Source organism: Chelonoidis abingdonii, chromosome 1 (assembly GCF_003597395.2).
Source record: "Chelonoidis abingdonii isolate Lonesome George chromosome 1, CheloAbing_2.0, whole genome shotgun sequence".
NCBI lineage: Eukaryota > Metazoa > Chordata > Testudines > Testudinidae > Chelonoidis > Chelonoidis abingdonii.
In genome coordinates this window covers 10,855,944-10,877,663 of record NC_133769.1, presented here as the reverse complement: position 1 = coordinate 10,877,663, position 21,720 = coordinate 10,855,944, and the positions used below count along the sequence as shown (strand labels likewise).

General features: G+C 61.6%; 1 protein-coding gene across 1 annotated transcript; it reads left to right on the top strand.

The window, feature by feature from the left end:
* Positions 1 to 1,961: 1,961 nt before the first annotated feature.
* LOC116823646 (staphylococcal nuclease domain-containing protein 1-like) lies at positions 1,962 to 21,068 on the top strand. The gene is made up of 9 exons (XM_075061913.1): positions 1,962 to 2,131; positions 6,208 to 6,359; positions 12,043 to 12,207; positions 14,417 to 14,540; positions 17,568 to 17,637; positions 18,391 to 18,504; positions 18,865 to 19,068; positions 20,441 to 20,485; positions 20,683 to 21,068. The coding sequence occupies exons 1-9, from the start codon at positions 1,962 to 1,964 to the stop codon at positions 20,746 to 20,748; spliced, it is 1,110 nt and encodes a 369-aa protein (XP_074918014.1). The 3' UTR covers positions 20,749 to 21,068.
* The last annotated feature ends 652 nt before the right edge of the window (positions 21,069 to 21,720 follow it).

Here is a 21,720-nt window from a genome sequence, read left to right as displayed (position 1 = left end):
GGCCAGTTTCTGCTCACTCCAGTGAGTCACAGGGCGTATCCGCCTTCTCTCGATGGGTCAATTGTGTAGTTGATGGTCCTTAATGGGCCATCAAGCAGACTAAACAGAGCTGACACCAGCTTGTCTGAGACTTTTTCCAGTAACACAGAACAAGTTTGAAATACAGACAATACACAGCCAATATTCATAACTTCAACTACAGAAATGATACAGACACACAGACAGCACAATCATAACCAGTAACCCGTAACCTGGTCTTAGACACCTTATATGACCCCCTTTACATAGGATTTGGTGCCACTACAGGACCTTGGTTGCAACCCATGTTCTATATGGTCCCAGTTTATATCAATAACGTCACAACCCGCTCACCTGGCCTGGCCTGGGGTGGGATCCTGCACGGCTGCACCACCACAGCCTGCTGGGGAGCACTAGGGAGCAGCCTGGGGTTTGCCTCAATCAGCTAACGTGGGAAGGCTGCTGCTGCCTCGTCCCCCTGGGGACCCCACACCTCGCAGCCCATTCTGTGGGGTACCCTGGCCAGCGACAGGAACAGGCTGTGCACAACACATGGGCCTGGGGAGGAATCCTTGGAGATCCCAGCAGACCGTGCCCTTTGCCCCGGCTGCGCCTCCAGCTCCACCATGCAGTGGCAAGGCGGGAGGTTGCTGGAGGGGCTAGCCGGTGAAACTGGCTTTGCTCCCAGCGAGGTGTCTCCTTAGAGGGACAGGCGCTGGGGTGTGAGCAGGCAGATGCCTCGGGGGGGGAGGAGTGAGGCCTAGTGGTTGTAGTGGGGCACTCAGGGCCCCTGGGTTCTGTTCCCAGCTCTGGCGCTGCCTCACTAGGGGGGGCCTGGCCACGTCACCACCTCTCCCTGCACCTGACTCCCCACGGGCTGGGGTGATGAACCCGGGTGTCCCTCCCTCCACTGCTCCTGGCGGCCGAGCTCTGTGCAGTCAGCAGGGCACTTTGCACCCCTCCACCCCCCCGGTGTCCCTGTGCCCCTTCCCCTCCCTTCCTGTCCTCTCCCCCATGCCAAGGGCTCTGTGTGCCCTCCCATTCCTCCCCTCCCCCGTGCCAGGGTCTCTATGTGCCCCCCTTGTTCCTCCCCTTCCCCGTGCCAGGGGCTCTGTGTGCCCCCTCATTCCTCCTTTCCCTCATGCCCAGGGCTCTGTGTTCCCCCGTTTCTGCCGTGCCAGGGCCGGCTTTATGCACTGCGGGGCCCAATTCGAAAGAGCTGCCACGGAAGACAGTGGTGGGACTTAATCGGCAGCTCAATTAGCTGCCAGTGCCCACGTTGGTGGAGGGTCCTTCTTCCGCGGCAGCAATCGAGCCGCTCCCAGCCCCTTCCCAGGCCCCGCCCTGGAGCCATTCCCAGCCCTTCCCGGGCACCACCTTGGCCCCGGAGCCGCTCCCAGTCCCTTCTTGGGCACCGACTCGGCCCCGGAGCTGCTCCCAGTCCCTTCTTGGGCACCGCCTCTGCCCCAGAGCCGCTCCCAGCACCATTCCCTCGGGGGTACCGATCCTGCAGCCGGAAGCCCCAGATGAATCTCGGCCTGGGTGATCCAGCGGCCTGGCAGGTCCGTCCCAGCGCCAAGCTCCTTCACCCCACCAGGCCAGTGGGGTTACAGCCAGTTCCTGCGTTGGAGTCTGTGCTGCAGCCCGGGATCCCAGCGGGTGCTGTCCGCTGCTCTGCCACCTGCCCTGGCAGAGCCGTCCCAGCGGAGGGGGGTGGGGGGACTGCTGCCCTCTGAGCCCCATGCAGCCCCACATGGGCTGTTGGGTAGCTCTGAAACATGCATCTGTGGGGCAGCAATTGCTTGGACCCCCCTGAGTTTGGATACATGGGGTCGGGTCCTATAAGCACCATGGGGCAGGTGGAAGAACATCTGGGTTTGGCCCTTGGCCAGCCCATCAGCTTGCAGAGGGGGAGCTGAGCCCCCACGTCCTGGCAGAAGGCCATGCAGGGCCGTGATGCTCTGCGCATGCCCAGCTTGTGCAGGAAAATGCGCTTCCCAGGCAAGGTGCGGGTGCCGCCGCTCATGCCCGAGGCGGGGGGTTTGTATGTGTGTCACTGCACGGCGAGGCTGCAGCCTGCCCTGGCTGCGCTCTGGAGCATCGCTGCTGTTTGGTACAGCTTGTGCCCAAAGCCCGTCTCCCCCTGAGCGCTGGGGAGCCCGCCAGGTCAGAGGTTTCCGCCGTAGCAGCCTGCGCGAGCCACCCGCCACAGCCCAGTGTGAGAGCAGCACAAGCCAATCATTAATCCGACAATTAAAGCAGGGTTTATTTGCCAGTTTCATAGATTCATAGACTCTAGGACTGGAAGGGACCTCGAGAGGTCATCGAGTCCAGTCCCCTGCCCTCATGGCAGGACCAAATACTGTCTAGACCATCCCTGATAGACATTTATCTAACCTACTCTTAAATACCCTTGCTGCAGTTTAAGCCCATTGCTTCTTGTTCTATCATTAGAGGCTAAGGTGAACAAGTTTTTCTCCCTCCTCCTGATGACACCCTTTTAGATACCTGAAAACTGCTATCATGTCCCTCTCAGTCTTCTCTTTTCCAAACTAAATAAACCCAATTCTTTCAGCCTTCCTTCATAGGTCATGTTCTCAAGACCTTTAATCATTCTTGTTGCTCTTCTCTGGACCCTCTCCAATTTCTCCACATCTTTCTTGAAATGCGGTGCCAGAACTGGACACAATACTCCAGTTGAGGCCTAACCAGCGCAGAGTAGAGCGGAAGAATGACTTCTCGTGTCTTGTTTACAACACACCTGTTAATGCATCCCAGAATCACGTTTGCTTTTTTTTTTGCAACAGTATCACACTGTTGACTCATATTTAGCTTGTGGTCCACTATGACCCCTAGATCTCTTTCTGCCATACTCCTTCCTAGACAGTCTCTTCCCATTCTGTATGTGTGAAACTGATTGTTCCTTCCCTAAGTGGAGCACTTTGCATTTGTCTTTATTGAACTTCATCCGGTTTACCTCAGACCATTTCTCCAATTTGTCCAGATCATTTTGAATTTTGACCCTGTCCTCCAAAGCAGTTGCAATCCCTCCCAGTTTGGTATCGTCTGCAAACTTAATAAGCGTACTTTCTATGCCAACATCTAAGTCGTTGATGAAGATATTGAACAGAGCCGGTCCCAAAACAGACCCCTGCGGAACCCCACTTGTTATACCTTTCCAGCAGGATTGGGAGCCATTAATAACTACTCTCTGAGTACGGTTATCCAGCCAGTTATGCACCCACCTTATAGTAGCCCCATCTAAATTGTATTTGCCTAGTTTATCGATAAGGATATCATGCGAGACCGTATCAAATGCCTTACTAAAGTCTAGGTATACCACATCCACCGCTTCTCCCTTATCCACAAGACTCGTTATCCTATCAAAGAAAGCTATCAGATTGGTTTGACACGATTTGTTCTTTACAAATCCATGCTGGCTATTCCCTATCACCTTACCACCTTCCAAGTGTTTGCAGATGATTTCTTTAATTACTTGCTCCATTATCTTCCCTGGCACAGAAGTTAAACTAACTGGTCTGTAGTTTCCTGGGTTGTTTTTATTTCCCTTTTTATAGATGGGCACTATATTTGCCCTTTTCCAGTCTTCTGGAATCTCTCCCGTCTCCCATGACTTTCCAAAGATAATAGCTAGAGGCTCAGATACCTCCTCTATTTAACTCCTTGAGTATTCTAGGATGCATTTCATCAGGCCCTGGTGACTTGCAGGCATCTAACTTTTCTAAGTGATTTTTAACTTGCTCTTTTTTATTTTATCTTCTAAACCTACCCCTTCCCATAAGCATTCACTATGTTAGACATTCCTTCAGACTTCTCAGTGAAGACCGAAACAAAGAAGTCATTAAGCATCTCTGCCATTTCCAAGTTTCCTGTTACTGTTTCTCCCTCCTCACTGAGCAGTGGGCCTACCCTGGGACTTCAACTATCCGGATATACCTGGGAAAATAAAGCCGCGGGGCACCACGACTATCCAATAAGTTCTTGGACTGCATGCAGACAACTTTTAATTTCGAAGGCTGAAAACTACTGGGGGAAACCATTTCTAGACTTTATTTTAACAAATAGGGAGTGAACTCGTTGAGAATTGAAAATGAAGAAGCTTGGTGAAGTGATCATGGAAATCAACGAGTTTGCAATTCTAAGGAAGGTAAAGGGAGTACAGCAAATAGTTTTTTGTCTTTTGAGACCATGATTTCAGGAAGGCGATTGTGGTAAGCTCAGGAGAGCTGATAGGTAAGTCCCATGGGAATCAAGACTGAGGGGAACAACTGAGGAGAGTTGGCAGTTTTCAAAGGGACACTATTAAGGCCCAAAAGCAAAGCTATTCCGATGGTAGGAAAGGATAGTATATGTGGCAAAAGACCACCTTGCTTTAACCACGAGATCTTGCGACTTACAAATAAAAAGGAGTCATATAAAAAATGGAACTAGGTCAGATTCAAAGGATGAATATAGGCAAATAAACGGAATGCAGGGGCAAGATAGAAAAGGCAAAAGCACAAAATGAGCTCAAACTAGCTATGGGAATAAAGGGAAACAAAACGACTTTTTATAATACATTAGAGCAAGAGGAAGACAAGGACAGGGTCCCATCACCACCAAATCTTGGACTTTGGATGATTTTGTTAGTTGTTTAAAAAAGCCTCATCCACCTCTTCAGGTGGCCTGTAGTAGACTCCTAGCACGACATCACCCTTGTTTTTTACCCTGTTTATCCTAACCCAGAGACGCTCAACACTTCCGTCTCTTGTGTCCATCTCCACCTCAGTCTGAGTGTGTACATTTTTAATATATAAGGCAACACCTCCTCCCTATTTCCCCTGTTTATCCTTCCTGAGCAAACCATACCCATCCACACCAACATTCCAATCATGTGTATTATCCCACCAAGTTTCAGTGATGCCAACAATGTCACAGTTGTATTTATTTATTAGCACTTCCAGTTCTTCCTGCTTATTACCCATACTTCTCGCATTTGTATATAGGCATCTAAGATACTGGTTTGATCTTGCCTCCCAGTTTTGCCCTCACCCTCCTTTCTCTCTGCCATTATAGCCCACAATCCCTCTTGTTTCCGACCCATCTCCCAGGTCTTCAAGTTAATTGTTTGATTGCCCTGTCCTCTGGCTGCTACCTGCCTGACAGGCCCCATCCCTCTAATTTGTGTCAGAGGCAATGAGTGGGGAAAATCAACCCAGTAAAACCCATTAACACGTCAGCGCTGTCAGGAGTCCCTGTGCTGCCCTCCCGGGAGCCCCGCAGCCTGGGCTCAGCCAGGTGACCCGGGCCTGCCGTACGCCTCCCAGCTCTCCAGGGACGCGCACAGCGGCAGGAAATGCTGCCTGGGATTCACAGACTCTAGGACTGGAAGGGACCTCGAGAGGTCATCGAGTCCAGTCTCCTGCCCTCATGGCAGGACCAAATACTCTCTGGACCATTCCTGAAAGACATTTATCTAACCTACTCTTAAATATCTGCAGAGATGGAGATTCCACAACCTCCTGAGGCATGGGAGGATGGATGAGATCAGGGATTCCCAGCCACTGCGTCTTGTCATAGGAGAGCAAGGGGGTCTGGAGAGGAAAGGACAGCGGCACTGAGGCTAGGAAAGCTGCCTCCATGTGGGGCCGAGTTCGCCTGTGGAACTCACTGCTGCAGGATGTCAGGAAGCTGGGAGCCTAGCTGGCTCAAGGAGCATTTGGACGCTGAGTAACAAGGACATCCAGAGTGAAAGCAGCCCAGCTGGGTGCAGTGTCTTGTTGGGGTTGGCTGGTGTTCCAATGAACAGGGCTGCGTGGCTTGAAGTTTTAAATACCATCCGCCTTCGTGGGTATTTGTAGGTGAAGGTGGGAGACAGTGGCCAGAACAAAGCTGGAGGGGGAGCCCAAGAGGGCAGAGTGCCTGGCCAAGGGAGTCTAGGGTTGGTTTAATTCATAAGCAGGGAGGGGCGTGTTAGGGGACGGGGGGACCGGCAACCGTGAGATGTGAATCACAGGGATCTTCCAAACAGCCCTGACCCTTAAAGTAGGTCACCTGGAGTCCCCACCTCCTCTGCCCATCTAGTCTGGTGTCAGGCCTCCGTAGGGTACCACCTTGCCTATGCTGCAGGCTGATGGGGGTCAATGAATTCCATGGAGTTTGGCCTAAACTAACCTTGTCACTTACCAGCTACCGCTGGGAGCCAGCAACGGGGTTTCATGACCCCACCACGCGGGCAGCGTCTCATCCAGAGACGGAGCGAATGTTTATAAGCCAACAGGAGCTGCACTACCTCCGGCTGCTGCCTTTGGACATCGTCCACTCGCTGCTGCTCTGCCGAGGTGCTGCCCATGCCACAGACAGAGCAGGCCGACTTGGAGGCCGCCCGGGCAGACGGGCTGAATACTCACATTCTCCCCAGCCACGCCGCACTCCAAGAACAAACAGGCCACTCACAGCGCGGCACCTTCTCAGTCTGCCAGGTGTGGAGCAATCCACCTCATCGCGCCAGCGTCCACACACAGGACTGCGTCAGCTGCCAGCGCATTGGCCCCAGCCGGGAGGCACTGGCGGGACAGATCCAGGCGGGGGGCGTTCTGAGAACGGGGAGAGGAACATCCCATGTCTCGCTTGGATCCCCAAGTGCCTGCCTTGTGACAGCGGGACGCCAGCAGCCAATGCTGCAGGTGCTGAGGGGAAGGGGAAAGTGACATGGACGAACAGAGCTTCAGCCTCTCCGAATCGACCCCTCTACAGAACGCCTGGCCCTCGCAGTGAGCCTCCAGCATTCGAAGGAAGCCCCTGTGGTGCGCGGAGCCAGCTAGCCATCTTCTCGGCTTAATTGAATGTGGTCTGTTGGGAGCGCTTAACGAGCGGCGTGCAGGGCCCCTGGGGCTCCAGCCAGCAGGCCACTTAATTCTTCCATTAATTACATCCAGGGCTGATTCAGCAGCTGGGGGAGCTCACGTGAAAGCGTGCGCACTCTGATAAGCAGGGACCAGCGCGCTTAAGCCCCCCCCAACCCCCCCCATGTCTGTGAGAGCTGAGCTTGCGATCAAGTGACCTCCAGCGCTGGGGCTGGCATGGGTGACCCAGAGTGCCAGCACTCCCTAGCCCAGCTGGGAGGGACAGAGGCCGCTGCCTCCTGAGTTCCCCCATGACCTCCAGCATTGTCCTGGTTCCTGGCCCCCTGGAGAGGCTGGCAGACCTCACATGAGCTGGGAGGTCGCATGGTGTCCCTGCCCCAGGCTCATCGTCTGCTGCTTTTCTTCTTCTCTGGCCGAGCTTCTCCATGGGGCTGCGTATGGCCTGTGCTTGATCTCTCCCTCCCTGCAGCCACCTCTGCCTGCACCCCTCCTAGCTGGTCACACTGCCTGCACCCCAGCTCCAGACTCCCGCAGCCCTGGCTGGGGCAGGCGGAGAGACACTGACCCTTATGCGGTCGAGTGAGCCACTCCCCTGGCCGGGAAGGGCAGGGCCTACTCGGCCTCTGCCCCCTTGCCTGGGAGCTTGCTGCGGGCAGAGCCCTGGCCTCTCTAGGCTGGCAGTGCTGGGCAGCACACACCAGTGTCACCTGGCTTAACATACCGCTGGTGACTCATGGCCGCTGTGATTCGCAAAAAGCGCGTGAGGCCAGAGCGGAGATAGGGTCGATTTAGGCTGGATACCACAAATCCCCTGGCAGTGAGACGCACCGGCCTGGGGCATCATCTCCCCAGCGGCTGGGAAGCCTCATGGCCTGGGATGCTTTGTAACAGGGCAAAGGGCGGGAGCATGGCCTGCGGGGAGCAGCCCTGTGCTGGCCCCCGGACCGGATGATCCTAGAGAGCTCTCCTGTTCCTTGCCACCCTCCGCTCGCCGCAGCCCCGATCCAGGGCCCACCCCGGCCACAGGGGCAGTTGAAGGAGTTCCCAAGCCGACAGGCAGGCAGCAAGCACCCGGCTGACCACGCAGTGGTCCAAAAGCTGCCCTGCTCGGGGGCCTCTGCTGGGTTACAGGCTGGCAAGGATCCAGACAAGGAGTGGCCCGAGGTGCAGTGCCCAAGCACGGCAGGGGCAGAGCAGAGTCTAGTCAGCGCCCATGGAGATCAGTGTCAGCCTGGGGCGGGCATCCTGTGTCTCTCTGCGCTGTCCCTGGGAGAAGAGCTGCCTTCAGGGACAGTCCCGGTGCCACCCGCCCCAGCACAGGCAGCAGGTAAATTAAATCCCAAAATGGTCCGGGCCAGATCCGCAGCTGGTGGAGCGTTGCCAGCAGACGCCAGCGGAAGGCCTGCCCGCCCTGGCTAATACAGCCCTGTGCTGAGCTCAGGGACTCTGTGCTCTGATCTGGGGCAGACGGTGTTTGTAGTGAACCCTTCACCCTGGCTCCTTCCCAGCGGCGACAGGCTGGCCAGGCCCCCTGACACTGAGCTGCCTCGCTCAACCACGCACAACAGCTGTTCGGCCGCCTCTCGGGCTACCCCTGCCGATGCCAGCAGGTTTGTGTTCCCGTGACAGTACTGAGAGCAGGCACCAGGACTCCTGGTTCTATCCCAGGGTGTGCCACTGACCCTGGGAGCAGCCTGGGCAAAGTCCTGGCTCCATATCCCGCGGGCAGCCCCCTGGCTCTGTACCCCCCGGGCAGCCCTGGCTCGGTGCCTCGCGGGCAGGGTCTCAGGGCTGGGGCAGCATAGCTCCAGCCTTGGGAAATGGCTGATGGGCTTCTCCCCCAGCCAGAGCCTGGTGCCAGGTGGATGAATGGATTTGGGGTCCCCTGCTACCCGTGTAGTCAAGCCTGAGCAGCCGCGGCGCCGGCAGGAGGTGTGGGACCCCAGGGGCTGTAGCTCCAGCAGCCCACAGCACTCGGTTGTGATGGGGGCCACACGCCCAGATGCCCACGCCCCCTTCTCTGTCCTGGGAGGTGCCTGCCTGTCACCTCAGTATCTAACCAGCAGTGATCACATTGCTCCTCCCGCCTGGATCCTGGAGCCCTTCACAAGCCAGGGGCCGCTCGGGCTGACACAGGGCGGCTGGTGGCAGGACAGGCAGTAGTGCTGGAGGTGCTGGCTCCAGCCCGCTTGACTGCACCCCTCTTGCCTGCTGCCCCACGGTCCCAGGCACGCGTAGCTGCCAGGTCCCAGGGCTCTCCCACAGGCCAGCCTTTGGTTCAGGTGCCGTGGACACAAGGCCCAGCTGGGCGCCCCACTGTCGGCTCCCCACCCCAGGATGGTGGCTGCCTCGGTCTGTGAGCCGGGGTGAGCTCAGCATGGCTGCCCCGTGGTCTGGGGGTGCCGGGAGCCCTGCCGGGGGTGGGGGATGCTGACCCAGGGGGCTGGAAGGAGCCGAGTGAAGGGAAGTGCCCAGCCCAGGGCACCGCGAGCCCATGAGAACTCAGCCCAGGGAACCGTCCTGCCTGTGCCCAGCGACGTCTCCCCGTGGTGTCAGAGCACAGGGGCCCTGCGGTGGCTTCCGGGGGGAGGCTCCTGCTGGTGCTCGGTGGAGGGGGAGAGTTCCTCGTGCCACGGCTGACTCAGCGAGGGGCTGTGGGCAGGTCACTCCAGGCCCCGTTCTCAGAGGTGGCTGTGTGCCCAGGTACGGGCATCTCCCTCTCTGAGGGCAGCGCTTTGGTGGCTCCAAACAGCCCCTGTCAAGGGGGGGCCGTGCTCTGCAGAGCAGGTCCTGGTCCGAAGCAGGCACCTTGTCTGCCTGGCTGCTCCCCTGCCCCAATACCGGTGTCTGAGGGGGGCTGCACCAGCCGTGCCCTTTCCCTGACCCCAGGTGGCACCCTAGGCGGCACCCTAGGCTGCAGCTCACTCGCTGGGCTGCTTGCTTTGCCCAGAGCCTGGTCTCTGGCGTCCGTGGCACGTAGCAGCCTCTGGGGAGTTGTCTGGGCTGGCCAGGCAGGGCAGTCGATGTGTCCGGTTGATCCATTCTCGTTACTCAGGCTGGTTCTGATCTGATCCTTCGTCCTCACTGCCGCGAGCCAGGGCAGCTCCCTCCAACTCGGCCGTGCCGGTAACCCGGCTGTGGGTGCCCCCTCTGGCAGGGGCTGCCTCCGTGTCCAGGGTGGGGAGAGACACCCGCTGTCTGCCAGGAGCCAGCCTGGGCTGTTCCTAAGGGCGGCTGGGGTCTGCTCCCCGGCAGCTGCTCCCTCGTCTCAGCTCCGATCCTGTCTGCCGCGTAGATGAGCGTGGGGGGTTTCTGCTCCCCGTGGCAGCAGGTGCGTGTGCGTTCTGCTGCACCCACACCGTCGGCTGGCCTGTGTCGCTGGCCGCCTGTGACAGACCCCGCTGCTTGTTCAGCCTCTGAGCGACTGGATTAGATGTGACACGCTGTCACGTCCAATCAGCGTCCTGGCCTGCTCCTGCCATCCTGAATGCCGGGGTGCCGGCGCCGCTCAGCGTGGGGCTAGGGGAGTGCCAGGTGGGGTGAAGAGAGGTCACCGCTCAGCAGCTGCGTCCTTCCCAGGGCGTGGGCATGGGCATGGGCTGGGCACTGCTGCAGCCACTCACAGGGCACTGAGCTGCACCAGCTCAAACAGGGGCTGGTAGGTTGGTACTGCCATTCCGGCATTTCCCAGCCACCTGGCCATGCCCTGGTGCCTGTGCTGCACCCTGCACATCTGGTCCGTGCTAGCCCAGGGGCCTTCTCCCTCCCAGCAGCTCCAGGCCACAGGCTGCTGTGCCTGGTGTGAATCCAGAGTCACCCGGGGGCAGGTGGTGAAACCACAGCAGAGTCTGGCCCAGAGGGAGGGAGCTTTGGATAGTTAATAGCACACCGGTGCCAGGAGTCCTCCCGTCTGAGCCAACACTCCCCCTCACCCCTTCCCCTGAGCCCCTCGGGTGGCCCTGAGCCTCCCGAGCTGCAGCCTGTAACTGGGCTGCTGGTTCCTGTGCAGTCCCTAGCATGCGCCAGCATCAAGCCAGTCCGGTTGGCCCTTGGCCAGGGATGGCCCCGATCCTTTGTGGGGAATGTGTTGGCGTTGGATTAAGAGACGGGCGGGGCTGTCCACGTGTGGGGCTGCAGCATGAAAGGCCTGGGCACCTGGTGGGCTGCACGGTGGGTCCATCAGCTCTGGGAAGATCCAGTGGCAGAAATAAGACGGGACCCCAGCCTGCCGCACTGTCGGGGTGGCTGAGTCCATAGCAGGCAGGGCTGCATCTCCCAGTATCTGGGCCCTGCCCTGCCCTGTCCTGCCCTGCCCTGCCCTGCTGGGAATGAACCCGCGCCTAGTGCAGGCAGGGTGGGGAGGGAGTCGCATCAGTTCACCCCAGCACTGCACAGGGCTCCAGCTGCCTGCTGCACCATTCGTTGTGGCTGGCTCCCTTCCCTGCGCCTGCTCTCCCGGAGGCCAGTGGGGTCTAGTGGTTAGATGAGAGTGCTGGGAGTCAGGACTCCTGGGTTCAGTTCCTGGTGCTGCCGCAGCATCGCTTTGTGCCTGTGGACAGGGCCCTTCACCCTCCCCATGCCTCAGTTTCCCCACCTAGAACGCAGTTGCTTAGCTGGGTGGGGAGCCCCAGGGGACTCCAGCTGGCATTCCCATGACAGGAGAGGGGGTATTTGGAGCCCCCTCCCTCCCTGCACCCAGCATGCAGAGAGCTGAAGGGGGTGAGGTGGGAGATGCCAGGCTCCAAGGCTTGGCACTAGAGGCAGCTCCCAGCCCTGGGCCCCAGCCAGCAGTAGGCTCCCCACACCCAGCTCTGCCAGTGGCCCTGCCCCCCCTGGCTCTCTACCCATCAATTCTCCTCTATCCAGACCCACAGCCCCCTGCTATCCCAGCCCTGGGTTCCTCCCCTGCCCCGCAGCTCTGCCAGTGTCCTTTAATCCCATCCCACAGCACCCCTCTGCCATCCCAGCCCTGAGCTGCCCAGGCACAGAGCTCTGTCAATGCCTCTCCTTTCCGACCCACACCACCCCCTGCTATGCCAACCCTGGGCTCCCCGGTGCACCAGGTCAGCACTGGGCCGGGGGCGGGGGTCCCATGGAGAACGACTCAGGTTGGCGCTCTGATCCCATTTCAGTGCCCCTCGCCCACTCCGTCTCTCAGCCCCGGTCTCCTCTCCCCGGCAGGTCTGGTCACAGTGCGAGGAGGTGCCAGTGGAGGAGGTGGTGCCAGTGCTGGAGGAGAAGGAGCGAACCACCAGCTACAAGCCTGTCTTCGTGACGGAGATCACTGACGAGCTGCACTTCTACGTGCAAGATGTGGAGACAGGTAGGTGGGGGGGGCATCGTGTAACTGCGGTGGGATGGGACAAGGCTGGGGGCAGGGGGAACCCATTCCCCAGTGGGGCAGGATTGCCCCTGCTCCCGTCTCCTTTCTCAGGGGCCTGTGGGGAGCTGCTCCCATCAGGCTGGGAGCACCGAGCTCAGGAACCAGCCATGAGGAATCAGAGCCAAGTCACTCAGGGCTGTGCCCCCCGGCATCTCCACTGCTCCCTGCCCGGCTGGGCTGGGTGAGGCGATGTGGCCTGCGAGAGGTGCGCTCGCCCATTGGCACAGCTGGCAACAGAACCCAGGAGTCCTGACTCCAGACTTCCCTGTTGTAACCACTAGACCCCACATCCCTCCTCATAGCCAGGAACCAGAACCCAGGAGTCCGAGTTCTCAGTCATCTCCTGCTCTAACCAGTGCCCCCCACCACCCCTGTGTCAGTGTTTCCCAGGGGAGACAGGAATTCCCAGTGCACAGCTGCCCAAAGCGCATCGCCGTGGGGAGATGCCCTCGCACCCTGTGAGCCTGGCTCACTGACTCGCCCAGAGAGGGAGGTGCCCAGGCAGAGGCACTGGGATGCTGTGGATCCCTTCCAGAGGGTTAATCGGTGGTTGATCTAACAGTTCATCTGTTGCTGTTGAGTCTGCCAAGTCGCTGGGGGGCTTGTAATGACCCACAGCACCCACTGCCTGGGTCAGCTATGTGCCCAGTGCTCTGCAGCCCTCCACACGCAGGGCCGTAATAGGACGTGTGGGGATTGCTGGGGCCTTGGGGAAGTCACCAGGGCAGATCCAGGTAAGGAGCTGCCAGGCTGGATTGTGAGCAGGGCAGGGGGGTCCTCGGCACAGAGCCTGCGCCATCCAGCCGTAGGAGGGGCAGAACCAGAGAGGTTGTTTGGGAGGGAAGGGGCGATAGTTTTAATTTGAATGAGCTTTGTCCCCTGTGCTGCAGCTCCTGTTCTGGAGGGGGAAGCTCCGGCCCTGCCAGGAGCCGTCTGATCCCACCGGGACCTTGCTGTGCCCAGGTTCTCGGTGTAGCACAGCGAACCGAGTCCCCAGAGAGTCCGTCCGTGCCCGGGGCGGACTCAGCTACCCCGCAGGCGCTTACAAGCCAGTGCCAGAGGGTAAAGGGGCACCAAAGAGCCAGGAGATTCTTAAAGCAGAGAGCCCCAAACTGGGGGGCGCATCCCGGCAGGGGGCACAGAGGAACTGGGGGGGGGGGGGAGTGCCACCCTGCCCTGCTCCACCCCCAGCCCAAGCCTTGGCCCTGATTGTGGCCCCCACCAGTGACCTGGCCTCAGCCCCCAGCCTCAGCCCCCAGCTGCAGCTCTGCTCCTGGTGCCTCCAGACCGACCCGAGCTCCGTGCCTGACCCCAGATCCACCCCCAGTTGCAGCCCCATCTTGGCCCCCTTACCTCCGTCTGTGCCCCCCCCGAGCTGTAGCTCCAGCCTTGGCCCCATTACCTCCATCTGCCCCCCGCCCTCGAGCTGCAGCCCCACCTTGGCCCCCTTACCTCCGTCTGCGCGCCCCCCCCCGAGCTGCGGCCCCAGCCTTGGCCCCCTTACCTCTATCTGTGCCCCCTCCCAAGCTGCAGCCCCACCCCTGGCTCCCGAGAGGGCAGGGGGTAAAGTGAGGCGTGACCATGAAAAGCTTGGGGAGCGCCTGATTAAAGGCTTCGAAACCTGCCTGCAAGTGAGACTCAGCGAGCTCAGGCTGTTTAGCGTGGCAGAGAAGTGGCGAAGGGGTGACCTGCTCCCAGTTGGGCAGCACCTTCCCGGGGCTCATCGGCCTAGCAGAGGGAGCTCCAACACGATCCCATGGCGGGAAGCTGGAGCGAGACAATTCGGGCTGCAGTGAGCTGGGAGGGTAATTAATCAGTGGAATAATATACCGGGGCTCGGGATTATTTGGAAGTGAAGGGTGCCAGTTTTCTGACCGCTCTGCTCTGGATCAGACGGAGTCATTCCGGGCACTGCCATGCCTGTCTCATGCATCAGAAGGGAGGTTCTGGCCCTGTGACGGGCGGAAGGGTATCGGTGCCAGGCGACGTGGGGCTGGGTTACCGGGAGTGACGCCAGGCCACGCTCTCTGTGCTCAGCGCCCAGGCAGCCGGCACCGCTGCAGCCACAGCTGGGGAGCAACCGCCTGTGACGGGCTGTGTGGGTGGCCCTTGGGCTGCCCCCTGCCTGACCGGGTCTCTCCCCCTGCAGGGACCCAGCTGGAGAAGCTGATGGAGAACATGAGGAGCGAGATTGCCAGCCACCCGCCCGTGGAAGGGTCCTACGTGCCGCGCCGCGGGGACTACTGCATCGCCAAGTTTGTCGATGGGGAATGGTGAGCTGCAGAACGATCCCAGGCCGGGCACTGAGCCACGTGGCCAGCTTGGAGGCGTCCTCCCCCGAGGGACGTGGGGGCAGGGCGCGGGGCATGCACTGGGTACACCAGCTCCTGCTGAATGCCCTGCCTGAGAATAGTGCCCCAGGAGCCAGGGGAGGGCTCTCAGTGACGGAGGGGTGCTGGCTCAGTGCAGTAATATGAGGGGGGCACAGAGGGAAGGCTGTCCCCATCCCAGCTCGGCTGGGGGAGCTGAGCCAGCCGTGTCTGTTCACCCCGCAGCTCCCAGGGCAGGATGGGAGGGTTCGGGAATCGCTGGCCCCAGGCCCAGCAGAGTGATCACTGGCGGGTAGGAGCCAGGGGGAGGGTAGAACTGGGCTGGTGCCAGAAATGCCTGTGGTGGGGGTCGCACCTCTCTGAGTAGGGAGGGGAGACCTCGAGACAGCTTTATCTGGGGAGTGTCAGCAGAATCCAGGTCATAGCAAGCAGCCGGCCCTGGGTCCACACCACAGACAGCCGTGCCCCACACTACAGACAGCCGTACCCAGCAGAGCCGGCCCGGGGCCCACGCCGCAGCCGGCCGGGGCCAGCAGAGCCAGCCATACCCCACGCCGCAGCCGGCCGTGTCCAGCAGAGCTGGCCCAGGGCCCACGCCACAGCCAGCCGGGGCCAGCAGAGCCAGCCATACCCCACGCCGCAGCCGGCCGTGTCCAGCAGAGCCAGCCTGGGGCCCACGCCACAGCCGGCTGTGCCCCACGTCGCAGCCGGCCGTGTCCAGCAGAGCCAGCCTGGGGCCCACGCCACAGCCAGCCATGCCCCACGTCGCAGCCGGCCGTGCCCAGCAGAGCCAGCCTGGGGCCCACGCCGCAGCCAACCGTGCCCAGCAGAGCCGGCCCGGGGCCCACATCACTGAGATGAGCAGGACTCTGCACATACACCTCTGCCCCCCACTAATGGTGCCAGCTCCAGCCCTGGGGCTGGGCTGGTTGCTGTGGCTGGGAAGGGATCTGGCCCTGACTGGCACCTCCAGACACTGCCCTGCCCCGGGGTGGCACAGCCTCAGAGCTTGCTGGTGATGGGACCCTCCTCCGTGCTGCAGGGAGAAGCCCCCTGGCTGCTAGGCTGCTCCCACTCCCTGATCCCCCGTCCCACTGCCAGGGGGAAACAGACAGATGGGAAACACACCCCGGCTGTGCGAGGCCGCTGGGGGAACAGGGGATGCCAGCGCTTTGGCAGCTGTGAGTGGGGTTGATGTTGCTGTCGCTGTGGCACAGCTGTGTTCACACCTGGGCACTGTGGGTCCCAGCCAGCATGCCGCCCCCCAGCCCCACGGTGCATCAGAGCACAGGGTGGAGGGGGCCCTCAGCTGTGCCTTGGTCCGAACCCCCAGCAGCAGCATCTCTGCTCCAATCTGCCTTACGCTGCCACTCCTAGCAAGGGCCAGACCCCCATTCTGTCTGCACTGGCTCCTGCTACCCCCTCTGGTGGGCATCACCCCCTGCTGGGTGCTGAGCAAAGCTGGGGCCTGGGCAGGGGCTGCTCTTCGCTCTCACCCCTAGGGAAGGCCAGTGGGGGTTCCCTCTGCCTGGTGAGGAGGGGGCGCTCGGCGAGGGGCTCTGCCCCTGCCCCCCGGAATTGGCTGCTGGGCTGGTGGCCTGCACTGGGGTGCAGGTCTGTCCCGGGGGGCTCCGTGCGGAGAGCCACGCCAGGCCCGGCACAGTCGGTGACTGCCAGGCTCTCGGTTCTCCCACTGCCTCGGGGGGAAGCAGAAATAGGGCAAAGCTGAGATGCCTGTGTCACGGACTCACAGATTGTGCCCACTCACAGGTCCGTGCGGGGTGCCCGTTTCAGTGCGACAGCCCTTCTCGGGGGTCCACTCTCTCTCGGGGTCAGGCCCCTCCACCTCCTGAAGCCGCACCTCTCTGAGCCTTAACATACCTGTTTCTCGCCGTGGGCCCCCTCAGGGAGTCCACGCGCTCTGGACCCCCTGGGCCTCCTCACCCCCAAAGGGGTTGATCCCCCCTCTCCCCCTGTTCTCTAGACCGGAGTGACTCTCAGCCAGCATAAAACAGGAAGGTTTATTGAGCGTTGACCCCAGCACAGGCAACTCTCCGGCCTCAGGGCTGGCCTCCCTTAGCCCAGCAAATCCCAGTCCCTCCGCAGCCAGGTGGGCTCTGCCTGCTCCCCCTCTCCAGCCCTGAGCCCCCCTGCTTCCCAGCTGGGCCTCCGATATCCCCGGCCCCAACCCTGCCTCTGTCCATTGTCTTCTCTCCAAGTAAACAGGGTCGTAAACAGGAAAGCCTGAGTCTCCTCTCCTCTCAGCCCCTCTCTGGCCCTTCTGGCTGGAACTGGCTGGTCAGGTCACCGGGGTCCTCTCCCCACAACCCATTGTCCTCCCACTGGCCAGAACCGGCTGTGACTCCTGCGCTGGGTCTCCAGGTCACCAGTCGCTGGGGTCTCCATCTTCCAGGCCATCGGCCAGGGTCCCAAGTTCCCTCTCCGGTCCTCTGTACCAGCAAACTCCCTCTCCCCTCCCCTCGTTAAACCAGTAACACCCGGGGACACTGAGTCCCACCCCCTGTGCGTGCAAACCACTGGACAACACAGAAAAACCAAGAACCCCCCCACTTCATCACAGCCTGTCCTGGGGCGAGGGGTGGGGGTGTCTGTCAGTGCGAAGCCCCAGCTGGATCTGCCAGCTAATTACTGCCATGACGAGCGTGTTAGTTTAAGCTGTGCACATCAATCTGCTCATTAGTCATGGTGCTTTGTGCTCCAGGGTCCCATTAATCTGGTCCTCCCCTCTCGGCGGCTCGGCTGGCTGCTCATCTGGGCCTGGAGCCCGGCCGGGGGCAGGGACAGCAGGGGAGGGGCTGTGCTGGGGGATTTGAGCAGGGCTGGGGTTCAGGGTGAACCTCCAGAGCCCACGGGGGGGTCTGTCCCCCAGTCGGTCTCTCGGTCCCATCCACCTGCTCCTGTCTGTTGAGGGGGGCTGGTTCTCACCTGTGTTCCCTGCCTGCCTGCCAGGTACCGGGCCCGCGTGGAGAAGGTGGAGTCGCCAGCCAGGGTGCACATCTTCTACATCGACTACGGCAACGTGAGTTCCTGGGCAGCCATGGTCATGTTCACCACCCCAGCTGGCCCGGCTAAGCAGAGCCAGTGGCAGGGCCGCTTGCCTCCAGCACGGCCAGACCTGGGCGCTTTGAGATCCGCAGAGGCAGAGCTGTGCCCAGGAGGCCCCGTCATGGCCCATTCAGCTCCAGCCGGGGGGCACCGAAGCTTGGCTTCCCTGCCCCAACCTGCTGCCAGCTCCTGGGTTCATTGCGCGATGGCCAGGCTGAGTCCTGCTCCTGGCAGCTGTGTCCAGGCCTGGGGGCCATGGGGCAATCTGCCGCCCAGTGCCTGGGCCTGGCGGCTCTCCCTCCCCAGCAACCACTGGAGGGCTATGGGGTGGTTTGGGTCAGGGGCTGGCAATCAGCAGCGTGCTGAGGAAGGGCCAGGCCCCGGCGGAAAGGCTGAGAAGGGATTGCGGGTGCGGGAATCACATGGTTCCAGCGCAGATGGTCAGGAACCTGCCCATTCACCTGCCCCCCAGCGCTGAGATCCGCGAGCGGGGGGCAAAGCAGCGCTGGTCTCCCTGCCCCCACACTGCTGTATTGCCCGGGGCAGGCACGGCGTGGCTGTTCCCCTGACTCCCACGCCCGGGTGCCTGGCATGCTCCACGGGCGCGGTTCACACGGGATGAGCGCCTCTGGCCCTGCCACGACAGCAGCGGGAGAGCTTGCCCACCATGCCAGAGTGCCACCGCCCCATGGGGCCCCCTGACCCGCTGTCCGTTTGCTCTCTGCAGAAAGAGACCCTGCCCTCCACGCGCCTGGGCACCCTGCCGCCTGCCTTCAGCACCCGTATCCTGCCCGCTCAGGCCATCGAGTACAAGTTTGCCTTTATCCAGGTGCCACAGGATGTAAGTAAGGGAGGTAGGGCAGGGGCAGGGCACCCCATAGGATGGGGGCTCCCCATAGGGGCAGGGCCTGGACCCAGCCTGCCCAGCGTCCCACTGCCCACAGCTGGCAAAATACATCTCTTCCCGACTCCAGGGAGAGGCCGATCGTGTCAGCCATTCTCTCTACGTGTCCATCTCAGTCCATCCATCCCTTCCCTTCTCTGTCCGGCTTTGCACCCGCCCTGGGCACGCTCCGTGCTGCCTCTGTGCTCTCAGCTCAGGGCCAGCTCCCCGCACGGCTCTGGTTACGTGTCGCCCATGCCCAGCCCCATGGCGACGGTCTCTCTCTCTCTCTCTCTCCCGGCCCCCCCCATCCCCCAGGACGACGCCCGCGCTGACGCAGTGGACAGCGTGGTGCGGGACATCCAGAACACCCAGTGCCTGCTGAACGTGGAGCACCTCGGGCCCAGCTGCCCCCATGTCACCCTGCAGTTCGCCGACTCCAAGGGCGACGTGGGTCTGGGGCTGGTCAAGGAGGGGCTGGTCATGGTGGAGGCGCGGAAGGAGAAGCAGTTCCAGAAAGTGGTACGTGAGCCCCTCCACTGCGGAGTGAGAGCAGGGTGGGGAGGGGTCCATGGGCTTGGCCTGTGGCTCTGGCCTGATTGGGGGGGAGTGTGCAGGGGCTGGGGGTACATGAGGTGTAGCTGCTGAGGTGTCCCTATGTGCCATGGGGATTTGGGGTGGGGGGCGCAGGGGGTGTGGAGGAACAGGTGCCAAGGGCCTGGGCATGCCCAGCCCTGGTGAGTGCCAGTGCTGGGTTCGTGGGAGTCACGCTGCCTGCCCCCCTTCACCCCAGGCTGGCATCGCTGTGGGTTGGAGGGAGGCCGTCCCATGTGCTCTGTGCCCAGGGGGCGGGGCTTGCAGGGGCACTGAGGTGGCGCTTGCTCGTGCCCAGAGCTCACAGATCGATGCTCTGGGTCCCGTGTAGCCGTTTGATTCCCCGGCGGCTTGGCTAGCGGCGCCGTCTCTGCACCCTGGCCGGGGGATTGACCCCACCCTATTGCAGCCCCCTTTGCCTGTGCCCTGACACAGAGCCCAGTGCATGCTAGGCTGCAGTCACTGCTTCCGCAGTGGGGGGCCAACAGGGTCCCCGAGAGGTGAAGCACCCAGTGACCCTGGGCCAGCCTCACTCCCGGAGCATTAGGGGCGCTCCTGACATCTGACCCAAACCTACCTTGCTGCAGAATAACCTGTCGCTTCTTGTCCAGGACGTAAATGAGGGAGCCCGGACTGGACCATTCCTGGCTCTTGGTGGGCAGTGAGGACTAGGATTCAGCACTCCTGGATTCTAGCCCCACCCTTTGTGGCCTTGGAATGGTCTCGTCCCTGCTCTGTGCCTCAGTTTCTCCATCTGTAGCATGACCCCCCCTTTGCCGAGCCCTTTGAGCCCACAGTGAAAAGGTGCCCTCAGCCAGTGGGTTCCCAAAGCAGGGCCCCCAGGCCCCTGGGCTCCACGCTGGGTTATGTGCGGGTCTGTCCCTAGAGCCAGGGCAGCTTCAGAGGGACCCTGGTTTGTTCTCAAAATGGCATCCGGTGCACAGCGCACGCCAGGTCGCTGGTGGGGTGGGGGGGCTGGTGGTACTGGAACAGACGGGCCTGGGGCATTGTCAGCTCCTTGGCCATAAAGAGCTGGGAAACCTGGCCCCCCACACGCACACATGCTCACCTGTGGGGCGACGGGAATTGTCTGGCTCAGGCCCCCCGTGCTCTGTGTCGTGTGACCTGACCCAGCGGGCGACTGGGGACATGTCTCATGGGGGCGGGGAGCAGGACCAGTGGGCGACTGGGGACATGGCTTGGGGAGGGGGGCAGCGGCGATTGGGGACGTAGCTCGGGGGGCCAGACCCAGCGGGACGTATGCATCCCCATCCCCCATGATGGCCTTTGTCTCGTGCAGATCACTGAGTACCTGAACGCACAGGAGCTGGCCAAGACCAACCGGGTGAGTCCAGCTCGGACCCCACGGCAGCCTGTCCCCCAACCCCAGGGGAGCTGGAGCGGGGCTGGTGCTGGATGGAGGTGGTGTCAGGTTTGGGGAGGAGTGGGGCTGGGGAACAGCCTGGCAGGAGGCTGTGGGGCAGGGCGGAGGGGAGCAGGAGGCCCCGCCATGGCTCTCACCTTGGCCCTTCTCCCCTGCAGCTGAACCTGTGGCGTTACGGCGACTTCCGGGCAGACGATGCGGATGAATTCGGCTACAGCCGCTAGGGGAGGCCCCGGGCTCCGGCCCCACCCAGCCACCATGCCGCCGTCTCTGTTCGTCTCCTCCCCGAGCCCCCAGCCACTGCGTCACCACAGGGCCAGGGCACCGCTCTGGGCCCGCACCGTCCCCCTTTGCCTCAGCTCCACGACCCGGGCAGCGAGCCGCTGGGGGTGGCCCTGTGCCCCGGGGGGGCGAGGGCAGGCGGCTCTTGGCCCCCCCGCCCCAGTCGGACCGATGGGGGATCTGCCCTTGCCGCTGTCCCGCGTGGAGCCGGCTCTGGCCTGTATTTAAAGCTTCGAAGGCCCAATAAAGTAGTCGAGTGCTGCACTGTGCTGTCTCCTTGCGGCCAGGGCCCCCCGGCGTGGGGAAGATCCGGGGGCCCATTTCCGGTTCCTCACCCCTGCCTGGAGCAGAGGGCTGGGGCCTCCCCTGCCAGCCAGGCTCTGCTGGTGCAGCCCAGCCGGCCTCGTCCACAGGATGCACAGCACATCCGGGAGCAGCCGGGGCTGGAATCCAGGAGTCCGGGGCAGAAAGGCCCCAGAGCTGGGAAATGTCAGGCTTGCACCAATTCGGGGGGAGGTGGAGGGGTCAGGTCCTGTGTGGACTCGGGGGGGATCCCAGCTGTGATGTGGGCAGGGCTCCAAGACTGACTCCTCATTTCTCCTGCCATGGCTCTGCATCATCCCCCCTTCAGTGGGTGCCCCTGGCCCTCCCTGTCCAGTGGGGTCCCCCCAATCTAACTCACTAGATGGGGAGTTGTCCCGGGGAGCCCCTGCGGGGAGGAGCGTGGCCTCATTCAGGGCAGTGGCTGCTCTGAGGAGAGGGTTCACTTGCCCCCCCCAGGGGTGGCTGTGCCACATGCCGGGAGAACAGAGCCAAGGGGAAGCCTGAGCCCTGGGCTGCCCCTCGGACTAGTCACAGGCCGTGGGCTGGGACGGACAAGGGAACTAGTCCAGCCCCTTCCGTGTTCCCCTGAA

Coding starts and splice junctions, on each gene's coding strand:
- LOC116823646 (XM_075061913.1), top strand. CDS start 1,962: ATGCAGGGCCGTGATGCTCTGCGCATGCCCAGCTTGTGCAGGAAAATG. Junction 6,360..12,042: donor CTCGCTGCTGCTCTGCCGAG/GTGCTGCCCATG, acceptor TCCGTCTCTCAG/CCCCGGTCTCCTCTCCCCGG. Junction 12,208..14,416: donor CGTGCAAGATGTGGAGACAG/GTAGGTGGGGGG, acceptor CTCCCCCTGCAG/GGACCCAGCTGGAGAAGCTG.